The sequence below is a fragment of the Coregonus lavaretus genome (assembly GCF_964263955.1).
Source record: "Coregonus lavaretus genome assembly, chromosome: 3".
NCBI lineage: Eukaryota > Metazoa > Chordata > Actinopteri > Salmoniformes > Salmonidae > Coregonus > Coregonus lavaretus.
Window position 1 is genome coordinate 48,277,155 of NC_139990.1, and position 23,717 is coordinate 48,300,871.

At 46.2% G+C, this 23,717-nt stretch overlaps 3 protein-coding genes across 4 annotated transcripts; all 3 read right to left on the reverse strand.

The window, feature by feature from the left end:
- Nucleotides 1-1,061: 1,061 nt before the first annotated feature.
- On the reverse strand, nt 1,062-2,076 carry LOC311117100 (H-2 class II histocompatibility antigen, E-S beta chain-like; the record flags this gene model as incomplete). Its single annotated transcript, XM_084157483.1, has 3 exons — nt 1,062-1,237; nt 1,355-1,636; nt 1,827-2,076. The coding sequence occupies 3 exons, from the start codon at nt 2,074-2,076 to the stop codon at nt 1,062-1,064; spliced, it is 708 nt and encodes a 235-aa protein (XP_084013609.1).
- Nucleotides 2,077-8,907: 6,831 nt separating this feature from the next.
- On the reverse strand, nt 8,908-11,768 carry LOC311108949 (H-2 class II histocompatibility antigen, A-Q alpha chain-like; the record flags this gene model as incomplete). The annotated part of the gene is made up of 4 exons (XM_084151727.1): nt 11,698-11,768; nt 11,217-11,483; nt 9,227-9,508; nt 8,908-9,038 (listed from the first exon to the last, which is right to left on the reverse strand). The coding sequence occupies exons 1-4, from the start codon at nt 11,753-11,755 to the stop codon at nt 8,908-8,910; spliced, it is 738 nt and encodes a 245-aa protein (XP_084007853.1). The 5' UTR covers nt 11,756-11,768.
- A 1,090-nt stretch (nt 11,769-12,858) lies between these two features.
- LOC311110084 (INO80 complex subunit C-like) lies at nt 12,859-15,363 on the reverse strand. 2 transcript variants are annotated; one of them, XM_084152969.1, is made up of 5 exons: nt 15,039-15,363; nt 14,371-14,487; nt 14,145-14,256; nt 13,864-13,931; nt 12,859-13,718 (listed from the first exon to the last, which is right to left on the reverse strand). In XM_084152969.1, exons 1-5 carry the CDS (start codon nt 15,252-15,254, stop codon nt 13,587-13,589), a joined length of 645 nt encoding a protein of 214 aa, XP_084009095.1. In that variant the 5' UTR covers nt 15,255-15,363; the 3' UTR covers nt 12,859-13,586. The 2 variants fall into 2 exon arrangements, with proteins under 2 accessions (XP_084009095.1, XP_084009096.1); XM_084152970.1 differs by lacking the exon at nt 14,371-14,487.
- Nucleotides 15,364-23,717: the final 8,354 nt, after the last annotated feature.

Consider the following 23,717-nt stretch of genomic DNA (forward strand, 5'->3'; position numbering starts at 1 on the left):
ATGCCATGTCATCGACTGTGTCATCAACTGACAGATTGCTGTAACATATGTGGTTAGCTGAAAGGTAAAATACCTATTCAGGCGTTGTAAGATCTGGCAGCGTCCTGAACCACGGGTATGATGCAAAACATATTGTTTATGTAACCGGTGTGAGCACTGCTAACTAGCTAGCCATTTCACACTGGTTACATTTACAGTTATATTTCTGTTGGTAACCAGTTTATAATAGCAATAAGGCACCTCAGAGGTTTGTGGTATATGGCCAATATACCACTGCTAAGGGCTGTATCCAGGCACTCCGCGTTGAGTCGTGCATAAGAACAGCACTTAGGCATGGTATATTGGCCATATACCACACCACCTCGGATCTTATTGCTTAAATATAGCCTGACCACTGCGAATCTATCAACAAATGCCCAAACAAATGAAAACTGCAAAATAAAACTATTTTATTAAAAGACAAAGCCAAGTTAACAATAACATCAGTTGCCAATAGAAACAAGAATTAGAATAGAAACCTAAGGAGGAACAATTCCATAAACCAATCTTGTATGTCACGTCTGAAAATACCTTACAAAATCATATCATAGATCTAACGTCTCAGACACACAGGATGTGGACTTAGATTTATTCACGTTGGACATTCTGTGGTAAAGTCTTGATCTGAATGACCTGATCAGATATTTAGCTAATTCTGATCCCCATAGAAGGGCCTTGGGGAGTATTTGGCTGCAACCTCTTCTCTTCTCTCCTCCAATGCAAAAGGCCTAGGAGACAGAGAAGAGATTATGCTTGGAGTGATTAAGTGGTAGTCTGGGTACCAGTCTTTTTAGCTAACATTCCATTACTTGTACTCCTTGGCATATGACACGGAAAAAGCTACAAGGAGTGGAATGTTAGCTAAAAAGACTGGTACCCAGACTAATTAAGTGGGTTCAAATCACGGCCTTAAGAAGGCAGACTAGTGTGAACCACTAGATGGCGCAATAACTTTCTGGTAGCACCATGGTTGGCACCAACACTCCTCCTGCTGAGAGAGAACGAAAAAGGTAAAGCTACATTTACAATTTGGACTTGAAAGGTATTTGGTTGATTTGACATAGAATAGCCTGTGTCTCCTCACCAGTAGATTTCTTCCTGTAGTAGATCAGTCCAGCTGCTATAAAGACCACCCCCAGCAGCAGCCCACAGGCCCCGATCACCATCTTATTCCTCTCAGGCTTAGGCAGGGAGGGGTCTGTAATTACACAAACAATTAAGACATACATCTTATAATAAATAGCCTTATAAACCCTCCCACCCAAGAACTCGTATCTCATTCAGACACTCCTAGTCCACACACACACACACATACCCCAGTCATACAGCTTGGGCTCAGTGAGGCTGAAGTGCTCCACCATACAGGTGATTTTCTCTCCAGGTGTGGGCGTGTACTCCAGGTGGGAGTGGATCTGGTAGGTCCAGTCCCCATTGGCCAGCTCCTCTGTGGAAGTCACATTTGCGGTCACTTCCTGTCCGTCCCTCAGCCACGTCACTCTGATGGGTTTGGGGTAGAAGCCGTAGGCACTGCACAAGAGCATGGCCGGGTGTCTGGTACTGAACGGCTCCACTGACCTCAGTCTGATGTAGGGCTCAACTGGAGAGGGATGAACACACTGGGTTCTTCAGGGCTCGCCTCATGCTCTTTTCACAACGTTCATCTGTCTCATCTAATATGTACTCCTCCTTATCACTACCATTGAGTATGTACTCATACATTCACCTGTCTTATCTAGTATGTACTCATACACTCACCTGTCTTATCTAGTATGTACTCATACACTCACCTGTCTTATCTAGTAAGTACCAATACACCACAGGAACGTTGCCGCTGCAATATTTCTTCATGTCTGCTCTCCTCTCAGCCAGAAAAGCAGGGCCTTTGCAGGCCGTTTCAGTGAAGTTCTTCATCCATTGTGTGTATACCGTACATTTCTCTGTTGTGCTGTTGTATTGTCCCAGTAACTTCTTGTTGCCGTAGACCTGTATCAGAAACTCAACATCATGGGGATCCTTGGAGCTGAACCGACACCTCATCTCACAGTGTCCAAAATAGCCATCTGTCAAATAAACAGTCACAAACAAGATGATTTCTGGAGGTCTCGTTTCTCTTCTTTCATAATATCATCTGATCAACAGACCAGAGAAATCAAAGAAATCCTGTGGATTTCACTCTTTACGTATTTATGTCTATAGAAAGATTATAATATATATTATTTATCAAAATACAAACATGTTCAGTGCACAATTTCATCAGTGCACGATTACAAGAACACAGAGGATGACACACTTTGGCCAATATACTGTCCCGAGAATTTCTATCTCTAATTAATCAAACTTAATGCTCTGAATAATTCCCAGAGGGTGTAAGGCTCTGGTTTAATCATGAATTAAACAAAGGTCCACAACCGGCCAGAATGATCTGTATGTTTAATCATGGAGAGCTCTGCCGCCAAAAACCACATATACAGCTTTTATACCCCTTGACACACAAAGGCACTTTGCTCCGTCCACCTTTAGGAGGCCTTTAACCAGTTTCTCAGTCCCCTTCACCCTGGAATGTTTGTCTCAGCAGTTTCTAACTCACCCCCTCTGTTAGTGGGTTTATAATGATAACCCTAACACAGTTCACACAATCATCAGTATTGGGGTTAAAGCTAATTTCCTGCAATTATAAACATTTTGCCATGTGGCAGAGAGAAAGATTTTATGTTTTATAGCTCCTCTCATGCTATTCGTCATATTTTGCCATGAGGATGAGTTTTTTTTCTTCAGTTTTAAAGCACATTTCCTGCTACTCTACACATTCTGCCATGAGGCTGAGAGAACATGTTGCAGTTTTAAAGTAACTGTCCAGTAAAAATCTCACTGTTAAAAGTGAATATTCTGTTAACTCATACCCAAATAATGTTGTTGACTCATCCTATACTTGTATTTGTGGCCAAAGCATAAATTGGAGAAAAAACACTTCAAAAACCCCAACTCAAACTTGTATCTCAACAGACCATTCAAAAAGGCTTGCTATTTCCTCATAGACGATGATGTCATCCTCTTGAGGAGGATGATCTGGCCAATCAGCAGTCTACTCGCATGAATATTTTGAATGACTGGTATACGCCCACACCATTTTGTTGTTGGGGTACGCCCACACCATTCCAACACAGAAAAGCTGCTTTTTAACATACTTAATAAATAAAAAAATTGGAAGGAAAACGATTTCACTCATATTGTAATTAATTATGGATCATATTTCATAGAAATCTGGAAACACTGGAGGTGTTAAAGGTAAACTTTGGGCAAAAAAACTACGGCTTTAAACTGTATAACTGATCAACGCACCATCATGCCTGGTCATGTAAAGTTACAAAAAAATAATAAAAATGGATGAATAAGATATTTGGCTACAGAAGTGCCATTTCTTACCAATCTCTACAGCTTCCGTCCAAAAACAAATCCTGTGAAATGATACCAACACATACTGGATATCTACAAGTGGCTAGCTACAAATGGCTAGCTTAGCTAACGAACTAGCTATGTTGGTCACGGCACGCATGACCACAATGACAGCGATGAACCACCAAAGGCACACCCCATTTCTGTTGAAAAATGTAGAATGATGAGTTGGAAAAAATTTCGTGCCCAAAGTCGACTGTTAAAGCTAATTTCCTGCAATTCTACACATTTTGCCATTGTTTATGATGTGTTCATATGCTATCTTTTTTATTTTAAAGAAATGACATGTCCCCCCATCCCCCGTGGCAATTTCGCCTATGACTTCAATCACTTCAGTCTCTCTGTACAGAGACCATAGTCAACATTAATCCAACATTTATCTCACCACTACAAGTGTCTATAATGGCAGTCATTTTGCAAAGCTCAAGACGATAACTGAGACTTTGGACTGACTTTGTGTATCTTGATCAATTCAAAGTCATTCTATGGTTCCTGTCGAACCTGATCACATCTATAGGACATTAGCAGATTTTTACTCACCTACTACAGACAGAGAGGAGAGGAGCACCAGGTGTATGGAGGAGAAATTCAGCACAGACATGCTTACGTCTCAGAGTTAGAACAGAGTTAGATACCTCCTTCTGTGTCTCTATGTGGTTAATGTCGGCCTGTGTCTATAACGGAACAGAACAGAATGAGGAATCAGATTGGATGGACCAACGTCAGTCCAGTAGCGAAACAGCTCTAAAGTCTTACAGGAAGTCATTTGTTATCATATTGCTATGCTCTCTCTCTCTCTCTCTCTCTCTCTCTCTCTCTCTCTCTCTCTCTCTCTCGCTCTCTCTCTCTCTCTCAGCATATCACAAAGCACTGCAATGCATGACTGATTATGTGTAATAACGTTACCAGCTAAAATATTGTAATCGGATGACAGATTATTTTGAGAAACTAGATGATTACTTCTTGGATTACTTTTAAATTCAGAAAGGATGTTTGTGAAAAAATACATTATGACACTTTCTGTTTTCTCAATGACATTCAATTCAGCATTGAAAAAAGGTGCAAGTTTAAGTTTGTCCGCCTGAGCGAGTCTGACCACAAGTCAGAGACCACTATGATGACACATCAAATGTGTTGCATGGATCCTTTTAGTTTTCTTCTAATGCCTCTTAAAGGGAAAGTAACTGAAAGTAATCAGATTACGTTACTGAGTTTGGGTAATCCAAAAATTACATTACTGATTGCAATTTTGGACTGGTAACTAGTAACGGATTACATTTAGAAAGTAACTAACCCAACCCTGTTCATGATTAATGATTTCTTGACACCAGGAAAAGTCCCATAGCGATTATTGCATACAATAAAACTCTTATTCCCGTCACTGTGTGTAAATATTAACCAACCTACTACTTTACAGTCTTGTTTGGGTGTCTATTGGATTGGTCCCACAATAGCTCAGACATGTTCTCCCATTCTCACTCACAGTTTCAGTACATTGTATAAATCCTTCATACTTCCTCATGTGATCACGCTCTCTGTAGCCGATGTGAGTAAGACTTTTAAGCAGGTCAACATTCACAAGGCCACAGGGCCAGACAGATTACCAGGACGTGTACTCTGAGCATGTGCTGAACAATTGGCAAGTGTCTTCACTGACATTTTCAACATTTCCCTGACTGAGTCTGTAATACAAACATGTTTCAAGCAGACCACCATAGTCCCTGTGCCCAAGAACACTAAGATAACTTGCATAAATGACTACCGACCCATAGCACTCACGTCTGTAGCCATGAAGTGCTTTGAAAGGCTGGTCATGGCTCACATCAACACCATTATCCCAGAAACCCTAGACCCACTCCAATTTGCATACCGCCCCAACAGATCCACAGATTATGCTATCTTTATTGCACTCCACACTGCCCTTTCCCACCTGGACAAGAGGAACACCTACATGAGAATGCTATTCATTGACTACAGCTCAGCGTTCAACACCATAGTGCCCTCAAAGCTCATCACTAAGCTAAGGACCCTGGGACTAAACAGCTCCCTCTGCAACTGGATCCTGGACTTCCTGACGGGCCGCCCCCAGGTGGTAAGGGTAGGTAACAACACATCTGCCACGCTGATCCTCAACATGGGGGCCCCTCAGGGGTGCGTGCTCAGTCCCCTCCTGTACACCATCATTAAGTTTGCCGACGACACAACAGTGGTAGGCCTGATCACCGACAATGATGAGACAGCCTATAGGGAGGAGGTCAGAGACCTGGCCGTGTGGTGCCAGGATAACAACCTCTCCCTCAACGTGATCAAGACAAAGGAGATGATTGTGGACTACAGGGGAAAAAAGAGGACTGAGCACACCCCCATTCTCATCGATGGGGCTGTAGTGGAACAGGTTGAGAGCTTCAAGTTCCTTGGTGTCCACATCACCAACAAACTATCAAGGTCCAAACACACCAAGACAGTCGTGAAGAGGGCACGACAAAGCCTTTTCCCCCTCAGGAGACTGAAAAGATTTGGCACGGGGTCCTCAGATCCTCAAAAAGTTCTACAGCTGCACCATCGAGAGCATCCTGACTGGTTGCATCACCGCCTGGTATGGCAACTGCTCGGCCTCCGACCGCAAGGCACTACAGAGGGTAGTGCATACGGCCCAGTACATCACGGACTCTGTACCGGTACCCCCTGCATATAACCTCCCAACAGTTTTTTTCTTAAAAACTGCATTGTTGGTTAAGGGCTTGTAATCATTTCATTGTAATGTCTACACCTGTTGTATTCGGCGCATGTGGCAAATAACATTTGATTTGATGTTTACCACACAACTGATAGTTATTGGTAAATTGTGAAATGACATTCAAGTTCGTGATCATGTAAGTATTGATGATGGAGGGGTGAATTACCCACTTGCAGTGTACCATGTTGTAAGACGGGGGAACAATTAATGAATGCGATCCATCATGTCTATTATTGCTGAATGTCTCAGGTTGGGTGAGATCACATTTATGATACAGTGGGGGGAAAAAGTATTTAGTCAGCCACCAATTGTGCAAGTTCTCCCACTTAAAAAGATGAGAGAGGCCTGTAATTTTCATCATAGGTACACGTCAACTATGACAGACAAAATGAGAAATAAAAATCCTGAAAATCACATTGTAGGATTTTTAATGAATTTATTTGCAAATTATGGTGGAAAATAAGTATTTGGTCAATAACAAAAGTTTCTCAATACTTTGTTATATACCCTTTGTTGGCAATGACACAGGTCAAACGTTTTCTGTAAGTCTTCACAAGGTTTTCACACACTGTTGCTGGTATTTTGGCCCATTCCTCCATGCAGATCTCCTCTAGAGCAGTGATGTTTTGGGGCTGTCGCTGGGCAACACAGACTTTCAACTCCCTCCAAAGATTTTCTATGGGGTTGAGATCTGGAGACTGGCTAGGCCACTCCAGGACCTTGAAATGCTTCTTACGAAGCCACTCCTTCGTTGCCCGGGCGGTGTGTTTGGGATCATTGTCATGCTGAAAGACCCAGCCACGCTTCATCTTCAATGCCCTTGCTGATGGAAGGAGGTTTTCACTCAAAATCTCACGATACATGGCCCCATTCATTCTTTCCTTTACACAGATCAGTCGTCTTGGTCCCTTTGCAGAAAAACAGCCCCAAAGCATGATGTTTCCACCCCCATGCTTCACAGTAGGTATGGTGTTCTTTGGATGCAACTCAGCATTCTTTGTCCTCCAAACACGACGAGTTGAGTTTTTACCAAAAAGTTATATTTTGGTTTCATCTGACCATATGACATTCTCCCAATCCTCTACTGGATCATCCAAATGCACTGTAGCAAACTTCAGACGGGCCTGGACATGTACTGGCTTAAGCAGGGGGACACGTATGGCACTGCAGGATTTGAGTCCCTGGCGGCGTAGTGTGTTACTGATGGTAGGCTTTGTTACTTTGGTCCCAGCTCTCTGCAGGTCATTCACTAGGTCCCCCCGTGTGGTTCTGGGATTTTTGCTCACCGTTCTTGTGATCATTTTGACCCCACGGGGTGAGATCTTGCGTGGAGCCCCAGATCGAGGGAGATTATCAGTGGTCTTGTACATCTTCCATTTCCTAATAATTGCTCCCACAGTTGATTTCTTCAAACCAAGCTGCTTACCTATTGCAGATTCAGTCTTCCCAGCCTGGTGCAGGTCTACAATTTTGTTTCTGGTGTCCTTTGACAGCTCTTTGGTCTTGGCCATAGTGGAGTTTGGAGTGTGACTGTTTGAGGTTGTGGACAGGTGTCTTTTATACTGATAACAAGTTCAAACAGGTGCCATTAATACAGGTAACGAGTGGAGGACAGAGGAGCCTCTTAAAGAAGAAGTTACAGGTCTGTGAGAGCCAGAAATCTTGCTTGTTTGTAGGTGACCAAATACTTATTTTCCACCATAATTTGCAAATAAATTCATTAAAAATCCTACAATGTGATTTTCTGGATTTTCATTTCTCAATTTGTCTGTCATAGTTGACGTGTACCTATGATGAAAATTACAGGCCTCTCTCATCTTTTTAAGTGGGAGAACTTGCACAATTGGTGGCTGACTAAATACTTTTTTTCCCCACTGTACCTTTGATTGTTCTGAAAAAATCATTTAGATTTTATTGACAGGAACAAATGTGAACTGTTACAGAGTAGCTCTTATATAATAATATTATTCGCACTGGCGTACCACACACCCCTGCAGCCCCCGCTCTGGGGGCCTCAAATCCCCCCCCCCCCCAAAAAAAAGGTGGAGGCCCCCTGGAGGTCAGGCTCCCCTCCCAAGATAACATAAGAACATGTCATAAGTCATGGCAGAAATGTTTAAAATGACAGGAAATTAGCTGTAAAACTTAAACATTTTCTCTCAGCCTCATGGCAAAATGTGTAAAATAGCATGAGATTAGCTATAAAACTACAAATGTTTCTCTCTGCCCCATGGCAATTTGTGTAGAATTGCAGGATATTAGCTTTAAAACAGCAATATTTTCTCTCAGCCTCATGGCAAAATATGTAAAATAGCATGAGATTAGCTATAAAACTGCAGACTGCAGTTAGCATAAAACTTTTAAGAAACTGTCGTACACCACTAATTATTTGTCACATTGTTTACCTACAACAGAAAAATTTGACTTTATTCATTTAATATACATTACCAGTCAAGAGTGTGCAAAGCTGTCATCAAGGCAAAGGGTGGCTATGTGAAGAATCTCAAATATATTTTGATTTGTTTAACACTTTTTTAGTTACTACATGATTCCATATGTTATTTCATAGTTTTGATGTCTTCACTATTATTATACAATGTAGAAAATAGTAAAAATATAGAAAAATCCTTGAATGAGTAGATGTGTCCAAACTTTTGACTGGTAGTGTATGTCACAATTCAGTTGAACTGTTGTCCTTTGACGTAGAGGAATGTTCCAGTAGCCACTCCCAACAGTCCCAGAGTCAGGCCCACTCCACAGAATACAGCAGGACCAGCACTGGACCCACTCACCTCACTGACCTCATACTCTGGGGGACAAGAGGAGAGGGGTGCCATCAAAACCAGGAAGAAATACATCTTTCAAAGATCATATATTGCAGTGGCAATACTTCATGGGGAAACATTACCCTGAGTTTCAGATTTTCTTATATCTGAGGGGCCTCTAAAGACCCAAGATAATTGAGTAAATACCCCATTTAGAGAAACAGTTTCTCACCCCAGAACCTGGTTTTGGGGTCCTTCAGGGCCGTGTGCTCCACAGTGCAGGCGTAGACGTCCCCCTCCTGTGGGGTGAAACTCAGGGTGGAGAACTGGTGGAACGTTCCATCTTCATTAGGATAGTACCGACTGAGAGATGCTACCTCAGTCACCTCGAGGCCATTCTTGGCCCAGTTGACTTTGACAGGCGGGGGGTAGAAATGATTGGCAAAACAGATAAGGGTGTTCTCCACCCCCAGCTCCTCCTCATCCCTGGGGTAGATGGTGCTCTCAGGGGCATCTGGGGGGTGGGGAATACAACCACTCGCTTTAAAATCAATCTCTCACTGTAATACACTGCTCAAAAAAATTAAGGGAACACTAAAATAACACATCCTAGATCTGAATGAATGAAATAATCTTATTAAATACTTTTTTCTTTACATAGTTGAATGTGCTGACAACAAAATCACACAAAAATTATCAATGGAAATCAAATGTATCAACCCATGGAGGTCTGGATTTGGAGTCACCCTCAAAATTAAAGTGGAAAACCACACTACAGGCTGATCCAACTTTGATGTAATGTCCTTAAAACAAGTCAAAATGAGGCTCAGTAGTGTGTGTGGCCTCCACGTGCCTGTATGACCTCCCTACAACGCCTGGGCATGCTCCTGATGAGGTGGCGGATGGTCTCCTGAGGGATCTCCTCCCAGACCTGGACTAAAGCATCCGCCAACTCCTGGACAGTCTGTGGTGCAACGTGGCGTTGGTGGATGGAGCGAGACATGATGTCCCAGATGTGCTCAATTGGATTCAGGTCTGGGGAACGGGCGGGCCAGTCCATAGCATCAATGCCTTCCTCTTGCAGGAACTGCTGACACACTCCAGCCACATGAGGTCTAGCATTGTCTTGCATTAGGAGGAACCCAGGGCCAACCGCACCAGCATATGGTCTCACAAGGGGTCTGAGGATCTCATCTCGGTACCTAATGGCAGTCAGGCTACCTCTGGCGAGCACATGGAGGGCTGTGCGGCCCCCCAAAGAAATGCCACCCCACACCATGACTGACCCACCGCCAAACCGGTCATGCTGGAGGATATTGCAGGCAGCAGAACGTTCTCCACGGCGTCTCCAGACTCTGTCACGTCTGTCACATGTGCTCAGTGTGAACCTGCTTTCATCTGTGAAGAGCACAGGGCGCCAGTGGCGAATTTGCCAATCTTGGTGTTCTCTGGCAAATGCCAAACGTCCTGCACGGTGTTGGGCTGTAAGCACAACCCCCACCTGTGGACGTCGGGCCCTCATACCACCCTCATGGAGTCTGTTTCTGACCGTTTGAGCAGACACATGCACATTTGTGGCCTGCTGGAGGTCATTTTGCAGGGCTCTGGCAGTGCTCCTCCTGCTCCTCCTTGCACAAAGGCGGAGGTAGCAGTCCTGCTGCTGGGTTGTTGCCCTCCTCCACGTCTCCTGATGTACTGGCCTGTCTCCTGGTAGCGCCTCCATGCTCTGGACACTACGCTGACAGACACAGCAAACCTTCTTGCCACAGCTCGCATTGATGTGCCATCCTGGATGAGCTGCACTACCTGAGCCACTTGTGTGGGTTGTAGACTCTGTCTCATGCTACCACTAGAGTGAAAGCACCGCCAGCATTCAAAAGTGACCAAAACATCAGCCAGGAAGCATAGGAACTGAGAAGTGGTCTGTGATCTCCACCTGCAAAACCAGTCCTTTATTGGGGGTGTCTTGCTAATTGCCTATAATTTCCACCTGTTGTCTATTCCATTTGCACAACAGCATGTGAAATGTATTGTCAATCAGTGTTGCTTCCTAAGTGGACAGTTTGATTTCACAGAAGTGTGATTGACTTGGAGTTACATTGTGTTGTTTAAGTGTTCCCTTTATTTTTTTGAGCAGTACATAGGCATTTTTGTCACTTGTTATTTCACTGAAAATTTTGAAAAGTTTCAATTATTGTCAAAAAAGTTGATATGCTCTTTACCCATTATCTCAGGTGGACACTTTTCGTCTAATATCCAAAGAGCCAAGACATCCCGACACAATCGTCTGCCTTTGACGGCATTCTTGTAGAAGTTATGAACAACAGTGGAGCCTGGGAATGGCCCCAGGAACTCAGGCAACGTCCAAACTTCCTGTCCTCTCTGGAAGTCAGCATATAACACTTCCTCCCCATCCACCTGAACCTCCGCCTCTGCCTCCACCTTTGTCTGCTCAAGACAGCCCAGCACATAGACGGCCTCATGAGGAACTGGAAACCAAAACAGATAATACATAAAAGTTCAGTTGAGTGATAAATACACCAAATCATTAACACCAGCTTCAATCTTTACAATGTGATTGATTCAAATACTGGTTCAAAGTCAGTTTTAAACCGTTATCACACTTTCTGTACTCAGTACTATGAAGGAAATAGTATGATCCTGGCCCTAATTCAATTGGCATTAGATCAATAAAATACTTACTTTCTGCCGAAGTGCAGACGACCGCAGTGAGAACGACAATAGCCACAGAGAGGTTCATCTCTCAGTTCGTGAGCGTGTGGGAGAACTCTGCCGAGAACAAGGCACTGACACAACTCTTCCTCTCTTTCACTTTAGTCTCATCTACAGATACTACTGCTGAACATGCGTTATCTAGACTAGAACCAATCAGAACATTTCTTTCACTCTTACTGTATCCAGGAAGAAATAGTTTACAGACCAGGAGAGTAGAGGACTCCACTGGTGAACTAAGCACTATATTCCTGTTTTAACCACCTTATACCACCAGGAGGCACTGTCATCCCCTACTGTATTTCTCTATTTAGAACTTAGAAGGCAGGATAAATCCAGTCTTCTTCTATAGGCTTTTCGATAAACCCTTTGAAATCTTGTTTGTTTTTCCTGGCCCAGTCAAAGCTGTCTGTGAATGGTCAAACACAGCTCAGACTAGACTGAACGATAACAGATATACCCAGAAAGACACAAGCAGAGAGATACAGTACAAGCATAATCTTGTGTCTCTCTGGGTAGCTCGGTGTAATCTTCTTTCTGGCCAACTGTCATTGATAAGCCTTGTCTGAGTATATCTCAACGTGGTAATTAAATTGATATAATTTACAATTACTGTTCTGAAGGCTTTGTGGGATCATACCGGTAGCTATTGTTACTTGTGTTTATACAAGGAGTCTGACATATTACTGAGGTGTGGCGTCTGCATTGTAGCCAGTACAGGTGTGGTAATGAAATAGCCTAGTCTCTGAGTTGCAATACAAGTAAGGCTCCATAGCTCAGTGGTTAGAGCACTGGTCTTGTAAACCAGGGGTCGTGAGTTCAATTCTCGCTGGGGCCTGACATATTTTGGCCCAGCTGATTTGTGACCCCGAGGCCGGTGGCACCTGTTGTCACACAACAGCAGCAGCCATTGGACTGTTGCTCTCTAGATAGCCAGCAACTCAAACTAACCCTGCCCTGGAAAACACATTATGAAGTCTCTTTCTGCATCTCTCCTCTACTCAATTCCCTAGCTTATCTCCCTGTCTCGTCCCCAAGCCGAAAAACAACAGCATCCTTGAGAGAAACTCATCTTTTAAAGCTGTCATATCATATCCTTACAGCAGGTGGTAGTACAGAGTGATTACAGAATGTGCCACAACTAGTTTATTGAGTAAGGACGATAAGTATTTTGTTTTTTAAATAAATAAAAAACAGGTAACAATATGTTGAGTGTTGTGGTGTTATCTTACAGAGGGCAGATAAAATAAGTAGCAACACTATCATCACACAGCAACATGAGAAACACATAGAAACGTGATGATTTCAGACAGATCATGGAGCAATCATCATAGGAGGGTCAAGTTATTCACTTGTTTGTTTTTCCTGTAGACAGTAGCTAACTTAAAAGTCTGTGTAGACAGTAACTAACTCAAAAGGTCTGTGTAGACAGTAACTAACTCAAAAGGTCTGTGTAGACAGTAACTAACTCAAAAGGTCTGTGTAGACAGTAACTAACTCAAAAGGTCTGTGTAGACAGCAGATAACTCTAAAGGTCTTCAATCTACTGAATGTGTTCATCAAATCCCCATCATGACATCGGTCAGATTGGGCGTGATACAGTCTCTTGACACTACAGACGCTTCCTTGTTGTTGAAATGGGGCCCAAGGTCTCTATTGGTTTTCAGGCTGTGTGAGAGTGTGAGTTCCCTCTCTTTGTAACAGTCCCTGTTGGTCCCTCTCCCCGAGAGTCTCAGATGCCTCCTAGACAGTGGAAACTGATCAAAGGTCAGTGTTGTGTTGTTCTCCCTAAAGGTCAATGTCCCTCCCAGGCCAGGACAGACACTGGCTGAACTCCCATCTCCCAGCAGGCCTTGCGGTCAGGGTATAATGCAGGTGGCCTTGCGGAGCGCCAGGTAACCGGTGACGGCGTCAGTGGGGAGCAGGCGCAGGAAGGAGAACTCCTCAGATGACGTGAACCTCAGCTTGGTCTGGGGGTCCATGTAGTTGGCCTGACACATGGACACATAGCATAATGCAGTGAGTGTTCAGTTCACCTGACACATACAAAATGACAATAGCTCATAGGGTGTCCATAAACATGTGTGAGGACTGGAGAACAGTCTGTATGTGTGTGTGTGTGTGTCAGTTACTCACGGGGAGTCCAGAGATGTCTGAGTATTTCTTGGCTGGCTTCAGGGAGGGGGGGGCATCGATGCTGTAGTCTGAACACAGCAGGGTCAAAGGTCAAACTCAGGCAATCAGAGAAGGCTCAGAAAGTATCAGGTCAGGTGTAATACTGCACAGAGAAGTAGCTTATAGTTACACAGCCTTCTGATAAAATCCCCCAAATGGATAATCATTTTCACTGTAAACATCTTTCAAAGCAGAAACATTGATCCAAAACATGTTTCACACACAAAGTCAGACCCACTCACAATTGGGGTCATTGATCTTCCAGGGTAGAGTCCGTTCCACTGACAGGATCTGTTTCAGGTTTTTCCAGGTTCGGTTCTTTTTTCCTGCTGCAGCTCCCCCTATCCCTGAATGCTATAGAGAAAAATGGGGGGAGAGAGAGGAGTGAGGCGAAGACAAGTGAGGGAAAGACAGAAAATGCTCTATCAACCAGTTATAATTTCACAAGTGTTTCCCCAGTCTGCTCACCACAAATATGGGGTCTTTGAAGGGCAGGGGTTTGGCTGCAGGGTCAGTTGTGGCTGGAGCTACAGCGTCAGACACACCCACTGCATTCCCCTCAGACACCGCCTCCACTGCAGCCACCTACAGGGGTGGTTTAGCAGGATGCAACGTTTTGTAACGTTTAGATTGAAATATGCTATGTTTATACAACATGCCTCTCTGACATGTAAAATAAGTAATCATGTAGGCTCTATTAGTGGCATTTCTATCTGCAACGTTGTTTGGCAACTGAACGTGGCCCAGGGGACAGCTCAGCTGTTACATAACTAGTTACACCAAACAGTTTAGATAAAGTGCAGCCAGCATTACAAGCATTATGTAATCTCTCTACTTTTCAAGTTTGAGTGATATTTGGTGTTTAGAAAAACAAAAGAGATTGATTATATTTTTGACTGCAGAAAGTAGATCATAAGTTTTCACTGGGACTTAACTGGATATGTTAAATACGAGGTTAAAAAGTGGTGAAGTGACCCTATAACTGTATTTTATTGTAATGGGAGGACCTCTTACCATGCCCACTCAATTTCTGGTACTGTATCATCGAAATCAGAAACATTTTAATTGGCCTGTCTATTCCTCTGCGTATGTAGTAGCTTGCTAGCTAGCTAGCTAACTTGCAGCGGGGAAACTACCTGCGCTTGTGTCTGGTTTGCGATGGGCTGCTTCTTCTTCTTGCTGTTGTTCCCACTGGCCGGTAGAGCAGGAGAGGTGGCCGTGTTAGCAGGTCGCTTCTTACCGCGGAGCCCGGCCGGGCTAGAAGCCACCACCAAAGTCTGTGTTTTACCATCTTGCGAAGACGTCACCGTGACTGTCCCTGCTACACCGGGATTATGGTTCGGAGAAGCCATTTCTCTGTAAATGATTAACGGAAGAAAAAAAACGTTAAAATGTTCATAAACACATGTTCTATTGTCTTTGAAAATATTTTCGAGTGATCGTCCCGCGGATAACCACTTCCGGGTCAAAACAATTTCTTCTTCTTCTTCTTCTTCTTCTTCTTCTTTTTTTAGGCTTTATGGCAGACTACAACCTATTAGTGTATTGCCGCCACCAACTGTTTGGCTGTTTATCAGCCTACTATTCTGTATTATGAATTCATTACACTGTGAAAAATTGCCCTACCAACTAACGCAACACCCATTAAAACCTCACCACCACTCCACTACTTTGACTCTATCTGATCCTACACCAGGCCAACAGCCTGGGAGGACGGGACACTATCGCTAACAGCTTGTAACTGTTCTGCAGTACAATCATGTACACCCAAATACTTATCTGCAGCTGCCACCACAACATCTATCCTCTGTGATTTACGTCCCATTCCTGCGGTACGGGAATGGAACGTACAGTTGAAGCTCATTTACTGTAGCCTACTTCTACACAATTTAAAAACTCTAAAATGCTATTTGGAGAACAAAAAAACAAACAAAAAAAATGTCCCCCAGACATTATCACCGCAATATCAGGTTTATATTAGGTTTTATACTCAACCTCATCATACATAGGCTACATTGACTATTTTAGCCTACTTGTAGAACAGTGCATACAGTGCAACATGAAATAGATGCATAATACACGCTAAGGGCGACTTCAAATACCGACATCATTGTGAACTTAACCGGAGCATAAAACAGCTGACTGCGAATGCAAACTATGCCAGATAAATCCTACACATGCATTGAAATAAAAGGCATACATTAAAGGAATTACGTAGGCCTACAATCGACAAGAACGCATAAAGACAAACAAAATCTACACATTAAGGCCGCGCGGTGATTCAGCACTGCTGAATGGACAGCGCCTCCGTACAGGTAGACATAGGGGAGCTCCGTGGGGTGTGGCTGAATGGACAGCGTCTCTGTCCAGTAGCCAGCTAGAATTAGGCTATTCAGTTTAGACATTTTCTGGGCACAGTTGAGTAGCCTACAATGCTTATATGAAAATCATAACTGGCATGGAGATCTTTAGAAATTGTAGGATCAATTGTAAACTGTCACTCATATGAAAAAGGTTGCAGACCCCCTGCTATAGGCTATATGAAGTCACTCTTGTGGAACGGCGCATACCATGGACTATTACAGTGTCATTGTCTCATGCGCTTCCCACCAAAATTGTTGCTCTGCATTCAGAGATGTTCCTTATAATGTGTAAACTCAGCATTCTGCGAATATTGAAGCATTACATCAACAAGGTGTTTCTGAGAACATTGAAACATTGTATCAACGAACCAGGCGGCTCGGATTATATTGAAACAGTTTGTATCAACAAGACTACTCCGAGAATATGAATATTGCAACATTGTAGGCAACGCGAAGGCGGCCCGCGAACATTTTCCCCGGGGCCAGCTTGTCTCTGTCTGATATTATTGTGTTGCCTACGCAGCATATTGGTGCTCATTACATATATTTTTTAAAACAGCCCTACATCCTCACTATAGATAAATAACTTAGCAATATTTAATTACGTTTTGCCAGCAAGATTAATCTGTTATAATATCTCATTTTAATTCAGGAAGATGGACCAGCAAGACTGATAGAGGGAGAGGTGGAAATGCATTATACCAGAGGCAGGTAGGCTGCAGGCAGAGGATGATGATGTAGGTCTACAGCAAAAAGTTAAAGAGTTAGCCCAACTAGGTAATCAATAATTAATGAATTATTTGCATTATCTCAATGATCATTCTGTCAGCTGCATGACAATGCACATTTGTTATAGCCTACAATTGTTATTGTCTTTGAAGCCAAAAACAAGACATTTATTTTTGGGAAATGCTCTAAGTAGCAAGTTGTTCAGTTGTTTATTTTCATACCAATAGTCCTACATGAAACCAAAATTGCACTAGCCTACTGGGCGAATAAATTAAAATAACAATTAGGCATACAGCTATCACAACCTATATTTTAAAATAGCAATAAAACAGCTTTGGGTTTCGAATGGTCACCAAAAACGAGGGCTCCCACCTCCCAATTCCCTATTAAATGAACCTCTAGCTATCAGATTACAACAAGGCTAGCAAGGCCAAGTTAAAATGCCAACATCAAATTCAAAGCAATTGGCGCACTGCCTAAACAGCTGACCTGCAAAGCAAATGGCACTCTCTGCCCTCTGCTTTCTAAAAGTTACAGAAAATGCGCACAGCTGCTCTATTTGTTTATTTTATTAATCGTTTTTTAATTCACATTTTTCAGGGCGTGCTGCAGCACCCTCAGCACCCCTACTTCCTGTGGCTCTGCTCTGCACTACTCTGAACCTGGCAACCTCAACCTGACTCTGTCTCTGTTTCACCTGAAGCCAGCAACATGGGCACCCCCACAGTTTACACCCACCACTTTTTCCACCGTTACTTTTATATTAGGATATAACCCTGCACCTATACACTTGCAGCGTTCAAAACAACTGTGAAATGGGAACTCGGAAGTCTCAGACTTCCGACTTCAGTTCGTTCAAGACAACTGGGAAGTCGGGGAAAAAACAAGCTCAGACTGGGGATTTTTTTATTTTTACGGTCCAAATCAGAATTCCAAGTCAGAAACTCTGGCATCTTTCTAGAGCTCCAACTTTCTGGCCTAAAGATCACTGACTTCATGATTTGACCTTGTTCTTTCAGAGTTCCTAGTTGTCTTAAAAGCACCAACTATCCCCAAAAACCCACCACCCCATCCCACTACTTTCAAGCTAAACGATCCTACATCAGGCCGTTGGCCTGGAGGATGGAACCCCCCCTCTCAAAACTCCCTGTAGATCTTCTGCACTAAAATCGATCACACCCAAATATTTCTCTGCTGCTGCAACTACCACATCTATCTTCTGTCATTTCCGCTCTATTTCAACATGGCTATAAACGCAGCAAATCCAACCTTACTAAAACTCATACTCTCTGGATCTCTCTCTTCAAATTTTTTTGGTCACATACACATATTTAGCAGATGGTATTGCGGGTGTAGCGAAATGCTTGTTGTCTTCAGGCCTACTCACTGGGGGGCTCCCAGTCGAATCACTCACCCTTGGTGTCACGGTTTCGGCCGAGGCGGCCTCTCTCCCTTGTTCGGGCAGGCTTCGGCGTTCGTCGTCTCCGGAATTCTAGCTGCCACCGTTCTATGTTCTGTGTTTCCTGTTTGATTAGTTTTGTCTGTTAGCCACACCTGTTTTGTGTTAGGTATCATTATGCACCCTATTTAGTTCCCTGTTTGTGTGTATAGTGTTGTGTGTAATTGTCGCTTGTCAGATGGTTGCGTAGCTGTGTTATTTTCCAGTACGCCAGTATTAGTAGTGTCCTCCTCTGTTGAGGAGAGTTTTGCGCACTGTGTTTTCGTGCGATCGTGTGTTGACGCCTGTGCGCGTCTGTTTGGCCTCCTGCCGTTTGTGGATTATTTTGCATAGTAAAGTCTTGTTGGACTGTACCTCTGCTTCTGCGCCTGATTCCCCACCACACCATCACTACATCGTTGACAGAATTACACACCACCAGCATGGAATCAGCGGGAGCCGAAGCAGCGCCGACGAGACTGGAGGTCCAGGTTCGGGAGCAACAGGAACAGATCCTCCAGATGGGAACCGCCCTGCAGGAGGTAATCACCACGCTCCGAGGCTGGGGCGCACCTCCACCACCTTCCTCACCGCCAGCCCAGCCAGCACCATCGGCCAGCCTGCCCATTCCAGCGCCAGAACACCGAGGTATCCGACTCGCTCTCCCGAGGGCCTACGACGGAACCGCGGCTGGGTGTCAGGGATTCCTCCTCCAGGTGGAGTTGTACCTGGCCACCGTACACCCGGCCCCCTCGGGGCATGAGAGCGTGTCTGCCCTGATATCCTGCCTGTCCGGGAAGGCGTTGGAATGGGCCAACGCGGAGTGGAGGAAGATCGACGCCGCGAGTATCACCTACGACGAGTTCTCCCGTCGCTTTAGGGCGGTGTTCGACCATCCCCCGGAGGGGAAAGCGGCGGGGGAGCGTCTGGTCTTCCTCCGGCAGGGGAGGAGGAGTGCTCAGGAATTCGCGCTTGAATTCCGTACTCTAGCGGCTGACGCAGGGTGGAATGAGCGGGCCCTCGTCGATATATATCGATGTAGCCTAAGGGAGGACGTCCGTAGGAAGCTGGCCTGTAGGGACACCAGTCTCTCTTTCGACCAGCTGGTCGACATGTCAATCAGGTTAGATAACCTATTGGCCACCCGCGGACGTCCTGAGGGGGGTCCGTCCATTTCACCCTCCAGCGCATCCGAGCCGTGTCCTATGGAGCTCGGGGGCGCTGGCGCTAGAGATAGGAGGAGTCGGCAGGTGAGGGGGTCCATCCACTGCACCAACTGTGGTCGGGGAGGACACACCGCGGCTAGGTGCTGGGGATGGCCTCCTCGGGGAGATGACGACAGGTCCCGCACTGGGGATTCCCTCCAGGTGAGTAGGCGCCCCACTCACCCAGAGCTCACTGTTGCCCATTTTTGTATGCCTGTGCGTTTCCCGCAGGTGGCACCTCATTCCCAGTATAAGGCGCTGGTAGATTCAGGCGCGGCTGGGAATTTCATTGATAAGAAGTTTTGTTTAGAGTTAGGGTTTCCCCTTCTCCCTGTTGATGTTCCTTTTCCCGTTCACGCCCTAGATAGTCGTCCGTTGGGTACGGGCTTAATCAGGGAGGTCACGGCGCCACTTAGGATGTGTGCGCAGGGGAATCATCAGGAGATAATTCAACTGTTTCTGATTGACTCTCCTGCGTATCCGGTGGTGCTGGGCATGCCCTGGTTAAGTACCCATAACCCCGTTATTTCGTGGCAGGAGAGGGCTCTGATGGAGTGGTCTGCTCAGTGTGTGGGTAGATGTTTGGGCGTTTCCATAGGGGCTACCTCGGTGGAGAGTCCAAACCAGGTGCCCGCATTGCACATTCCACCTGAGTATGGGGATTTGGCTATCGCGTTTAGTAAGGCGAGGGCGACGCGGTTGCCACCCCATAGGCAGGGGGATTGTGCGATAGACCTTCAGGCAGGAGCTGCGCTCCCACGGAGTCATGTGTATCCTCTGTCTCAGGAGGAGAAGAAAGCTATGGAGGTTTACATAGACGAATCACTGAGACAAGGATACATACGGCCGTCCACTTCCCCCGCGTCCTCGAGTTTCTTTTTCGTGAAGAAGAAGGATGGGGGTTTGCGTCCGTGCATCGATTACCGTGGTCTCAATCAGATTACGGTGAAGTATAGTTATCCACTCCCGCTGATTGCGACCATGACTGAGTCGTTGCATGGGGCGCGTTTCTTCACGAAATTAGATCTCAGGAGCGCGTACAACTTGGTGCGCATCAGGAAGGATGATGAATGGAAAACAGCCTTTAGTACCACCTCGGGCCATTACGAGTATCTAGTCATGCCATACGGGTTGATGAATGCTCCGTCAGTTTTCCAATCATTCGTGGATGAGATCTTCAGGGACATGCAGGGACAGGGAGTCGTGGTGTACATAGATGACATTCTCGTGTACTCACCTACCCGTGTCGAGCATGTGGTCCTGGTGCGCAGGGTGTTGCGGAGGCTGGTGGAGCACGACCTGTATGTGAAGGCAGAGAAGTGTCTGTTTTTCCAGGAGTCGATTTCCTTTTTGGGGTATCAGTTGTCTGCGTCAGGGGTGAAGATGGAGGTAGACCGAGTGTCAGCCGTGCGTAATTGGCAAACACCAACCACTGTGAAAGAGGTGCAGCAGTTTTTGGGGTTTGCGAATTACTACCGGAGGTTTATCCGGGGTTTTGGGCAAGTGGCAGCTCCCATCACGTCTCTCTTAAAGGGGGGCCCGGTGCGTCTGCAGTGGTCAGTCGAGGCGGACAGGGCGTTTGAGAAGCTGAAGGACCTGTTCACCTCGGCTCCGGTGCTGGCGCATCCGGATCCCTCTTTACCATTTCAGGTAGAGGTGGACGCGTCTGAAGCCGGTATTGGCGCCGTGCTTTCACAACGGTCAGGCGCGCCACCTAAACTCCGCCCCTGTGCCTTCTATTCCAAGAAGCTCAGCCCGGCGGAGCGAAATTATGACGTAGGGGACAGGGAGCTGTTAGCTGTGGTACAGGCCCTTAAGGTGTGGAGGCACTGGCTTGAGGGGGCTCAACACCCTTTCCTCATTTTGACGGACCACCGTAACCTGGAGTACATCCGGGCAGCGAGGAGGCTGAACCCTCGACAGGCTAGATGGAGTATGTTTTTGACCCGTTTCTCTTTTAAGATCACCTACATCCCTGGGTCACAAAACGGTAAGGCAGATGCACTGTCTCGGCGGTATGACGGGGAGGAGAGGTCCGTGGAGCCCACTCCCATACTGCCGGAGTCGTGTCTAGTGGCACCGGTGGTGTGGGAGCTCGATTCTGAGCTCGAGCGGGCATTACGCACCGACCCTAGTCCACCACAATGCCCGGAGGGTCGGAAGTATGTTCCGCTCGAGTGTCGGGATCGATTGATCTATTGGGCTCACACGTCACCCTCCTCTGGACATCCGGGTATCGGCCGGACAGTGCACTGTCTTAGTGCCAAATATTGGTGGCCCACGTTGGCCAGGGATGTGAGGGTTTATGTTTCCTCCTGCTCGGTGTGCGCCCAGTGTAAGGCGCCTAGACATCTGCCTAGGGGTAAGTTACTGCCCCTGCCCGTTCCACAACGACCATGGTCCCACCTCTCGGTGGATTTTATAACTGACCTTCCCCTCTCTCAAGGGAATACTACACTCCTGGTCGTTGTGGACCGGTTCTCTAAGGCCTGTCGTTTGCTCCCCATGCCGGGTCTTCCTACTGCCCTACAGACCGCCGAAGCACTATTCACTCATGTGTTCCGGCACTACGGGGTGCCCGAGGACATTGTGGCTGACCGGGGTCCCCAATTCACCTCCAGAGTCTGGAGAGCTTTTATGGAGCGGTTGGGGGTCTCGGTGAGTCTCACCTCGGGTTACCACCCGGAGAGTAATGGGCAGGTGGAACGCGTAAACCAGGATGTGGGCAGGTTTCTCAGAACATACTGCCGGGACCGGCCGGAGGAGTGGGCGAGATATGTGCCCTGGGCCGAGATGGCACAGAACTCTCTCCGCCACTCCTCCACCCAACTAACCCCTTTTCAGTGTGTTTTAGGGTACCAGCCGGTTCTGGCACCATGGCATGAGAGCCAGATCGAGGCCCCCGCTGTGGATGAGTGGGTGCGGCGCTCGGAGGAGACGTGGAACGCTGCACACGTCCATCTGCAGCGTGCCATACGTCGACAGAAGACGAGCGCCGACCTACACCGCAGTGAGGGGCCTGTGTACGCACCTGGAGATCGAGTCTGGCTCTCTGCCAGAAACCTGCCCCTCCGCCTGCCCTGTCGGAAACTGGGTCGGCGGTTTGTAGGGCCATTTAAAGTCCTGAGAAGGTTGAACGAGGTTTGTTATAGATTACAGTTACCAGTGGAGTATAAGTGTATTAACCCCTCGTTCCATGTGTCCCTTCTCAGGCCGGTGGTAGCGGGCCCACTTCAAGAACATGAGATCTTGGAGACTCCCCCGCCCCCGTTGGACATCGAGGGGGCACCGGCGTACACTGTAAGATCCATCTTGGATTCTAGACGTCGGAGGGGGGGTCTTCAGTATCTAGTGGAGTGGGAGGGGTACGGTCCGGAGGAGCGGTGCTGGGTGCCGAGGAGAGACATTTTGGACCCGTCGCTCCTGACGGAATTCCATCGGGGGTATCCGACGCGCCCTGCGCCGCGGCCTCCGGGTCGTCCCCAAGGCCGGAGTCGGCGCGCGTCTGGAGCCGCGCGTCAAGGGGGGGGTACTGTCACGGTTTCGGCCGAGGCGGCCTCTCTCCCTTGTTCGGGCAGGCTTCGGCGTTCGTCGTCTCCGGAATTCTAGCTGCCACCGTTCTATGTTCTGTGTTTCCTGTTTGATTAGTTTTGTCTGTTAGCCACACCTGTTTTGTGTTAGGTATCATTATGCACCCTATTTAGTTCCCTGTTTGTGTGTATAGTGTTGTGTGTAATTGTCGCTTGTCAGATGGTTGCGTAGCTGTGTTATTTTCCAGTACGCCAGTATTAGTAGTGTCCTCCTCTGTTGAGGAGAGTTTTGCGCACTGTGTTTTCGTGCGATCGTGTGTTGACGCCTGTGCGCGTCTGTTTGGCCTCCTGCCGTTTGTGGATTATTTTGCATAGTAAAGTCTTGTTGGACTGTACCTCTGCTTCTGCGCCTGATTCCCCACCACACCATCACTACATCGTTGACACTTGGGCTATCCTCTAATCTCTTCCCCCTAATTCGAACTCTGGCAATCTCAACCCTTCTCTCTCTCACAGGGCACTTTGGATCCCCAGCTGCATGGGCGCCTCC

Excerpts from the sequence above, each read along its gene's own strand:
- LOC311110084 (XM_084152969.1), bottom strand. The coding sequence starts at position 15,254 with ATGGCTTCTCCGAACCATAATCCCGGTGTAGCAGGGACAGTCACGGTG. Across the intron at positions 14,257-14,370 it reads TCAAAGACCCCATATTTGTG|CATTCAGGGATAGGGGGAGC; the intron begins GTGAGCAGACTG and ends TTTTCTCTATAG. Across the intron at positions 13,932-14,144 it reads GAAGATCAATGACCCCAATT|ACTACAGCATCGATGCCCCC; the intron begins GTGAGTGGGTCT and ends TGCTGTGTTCAG.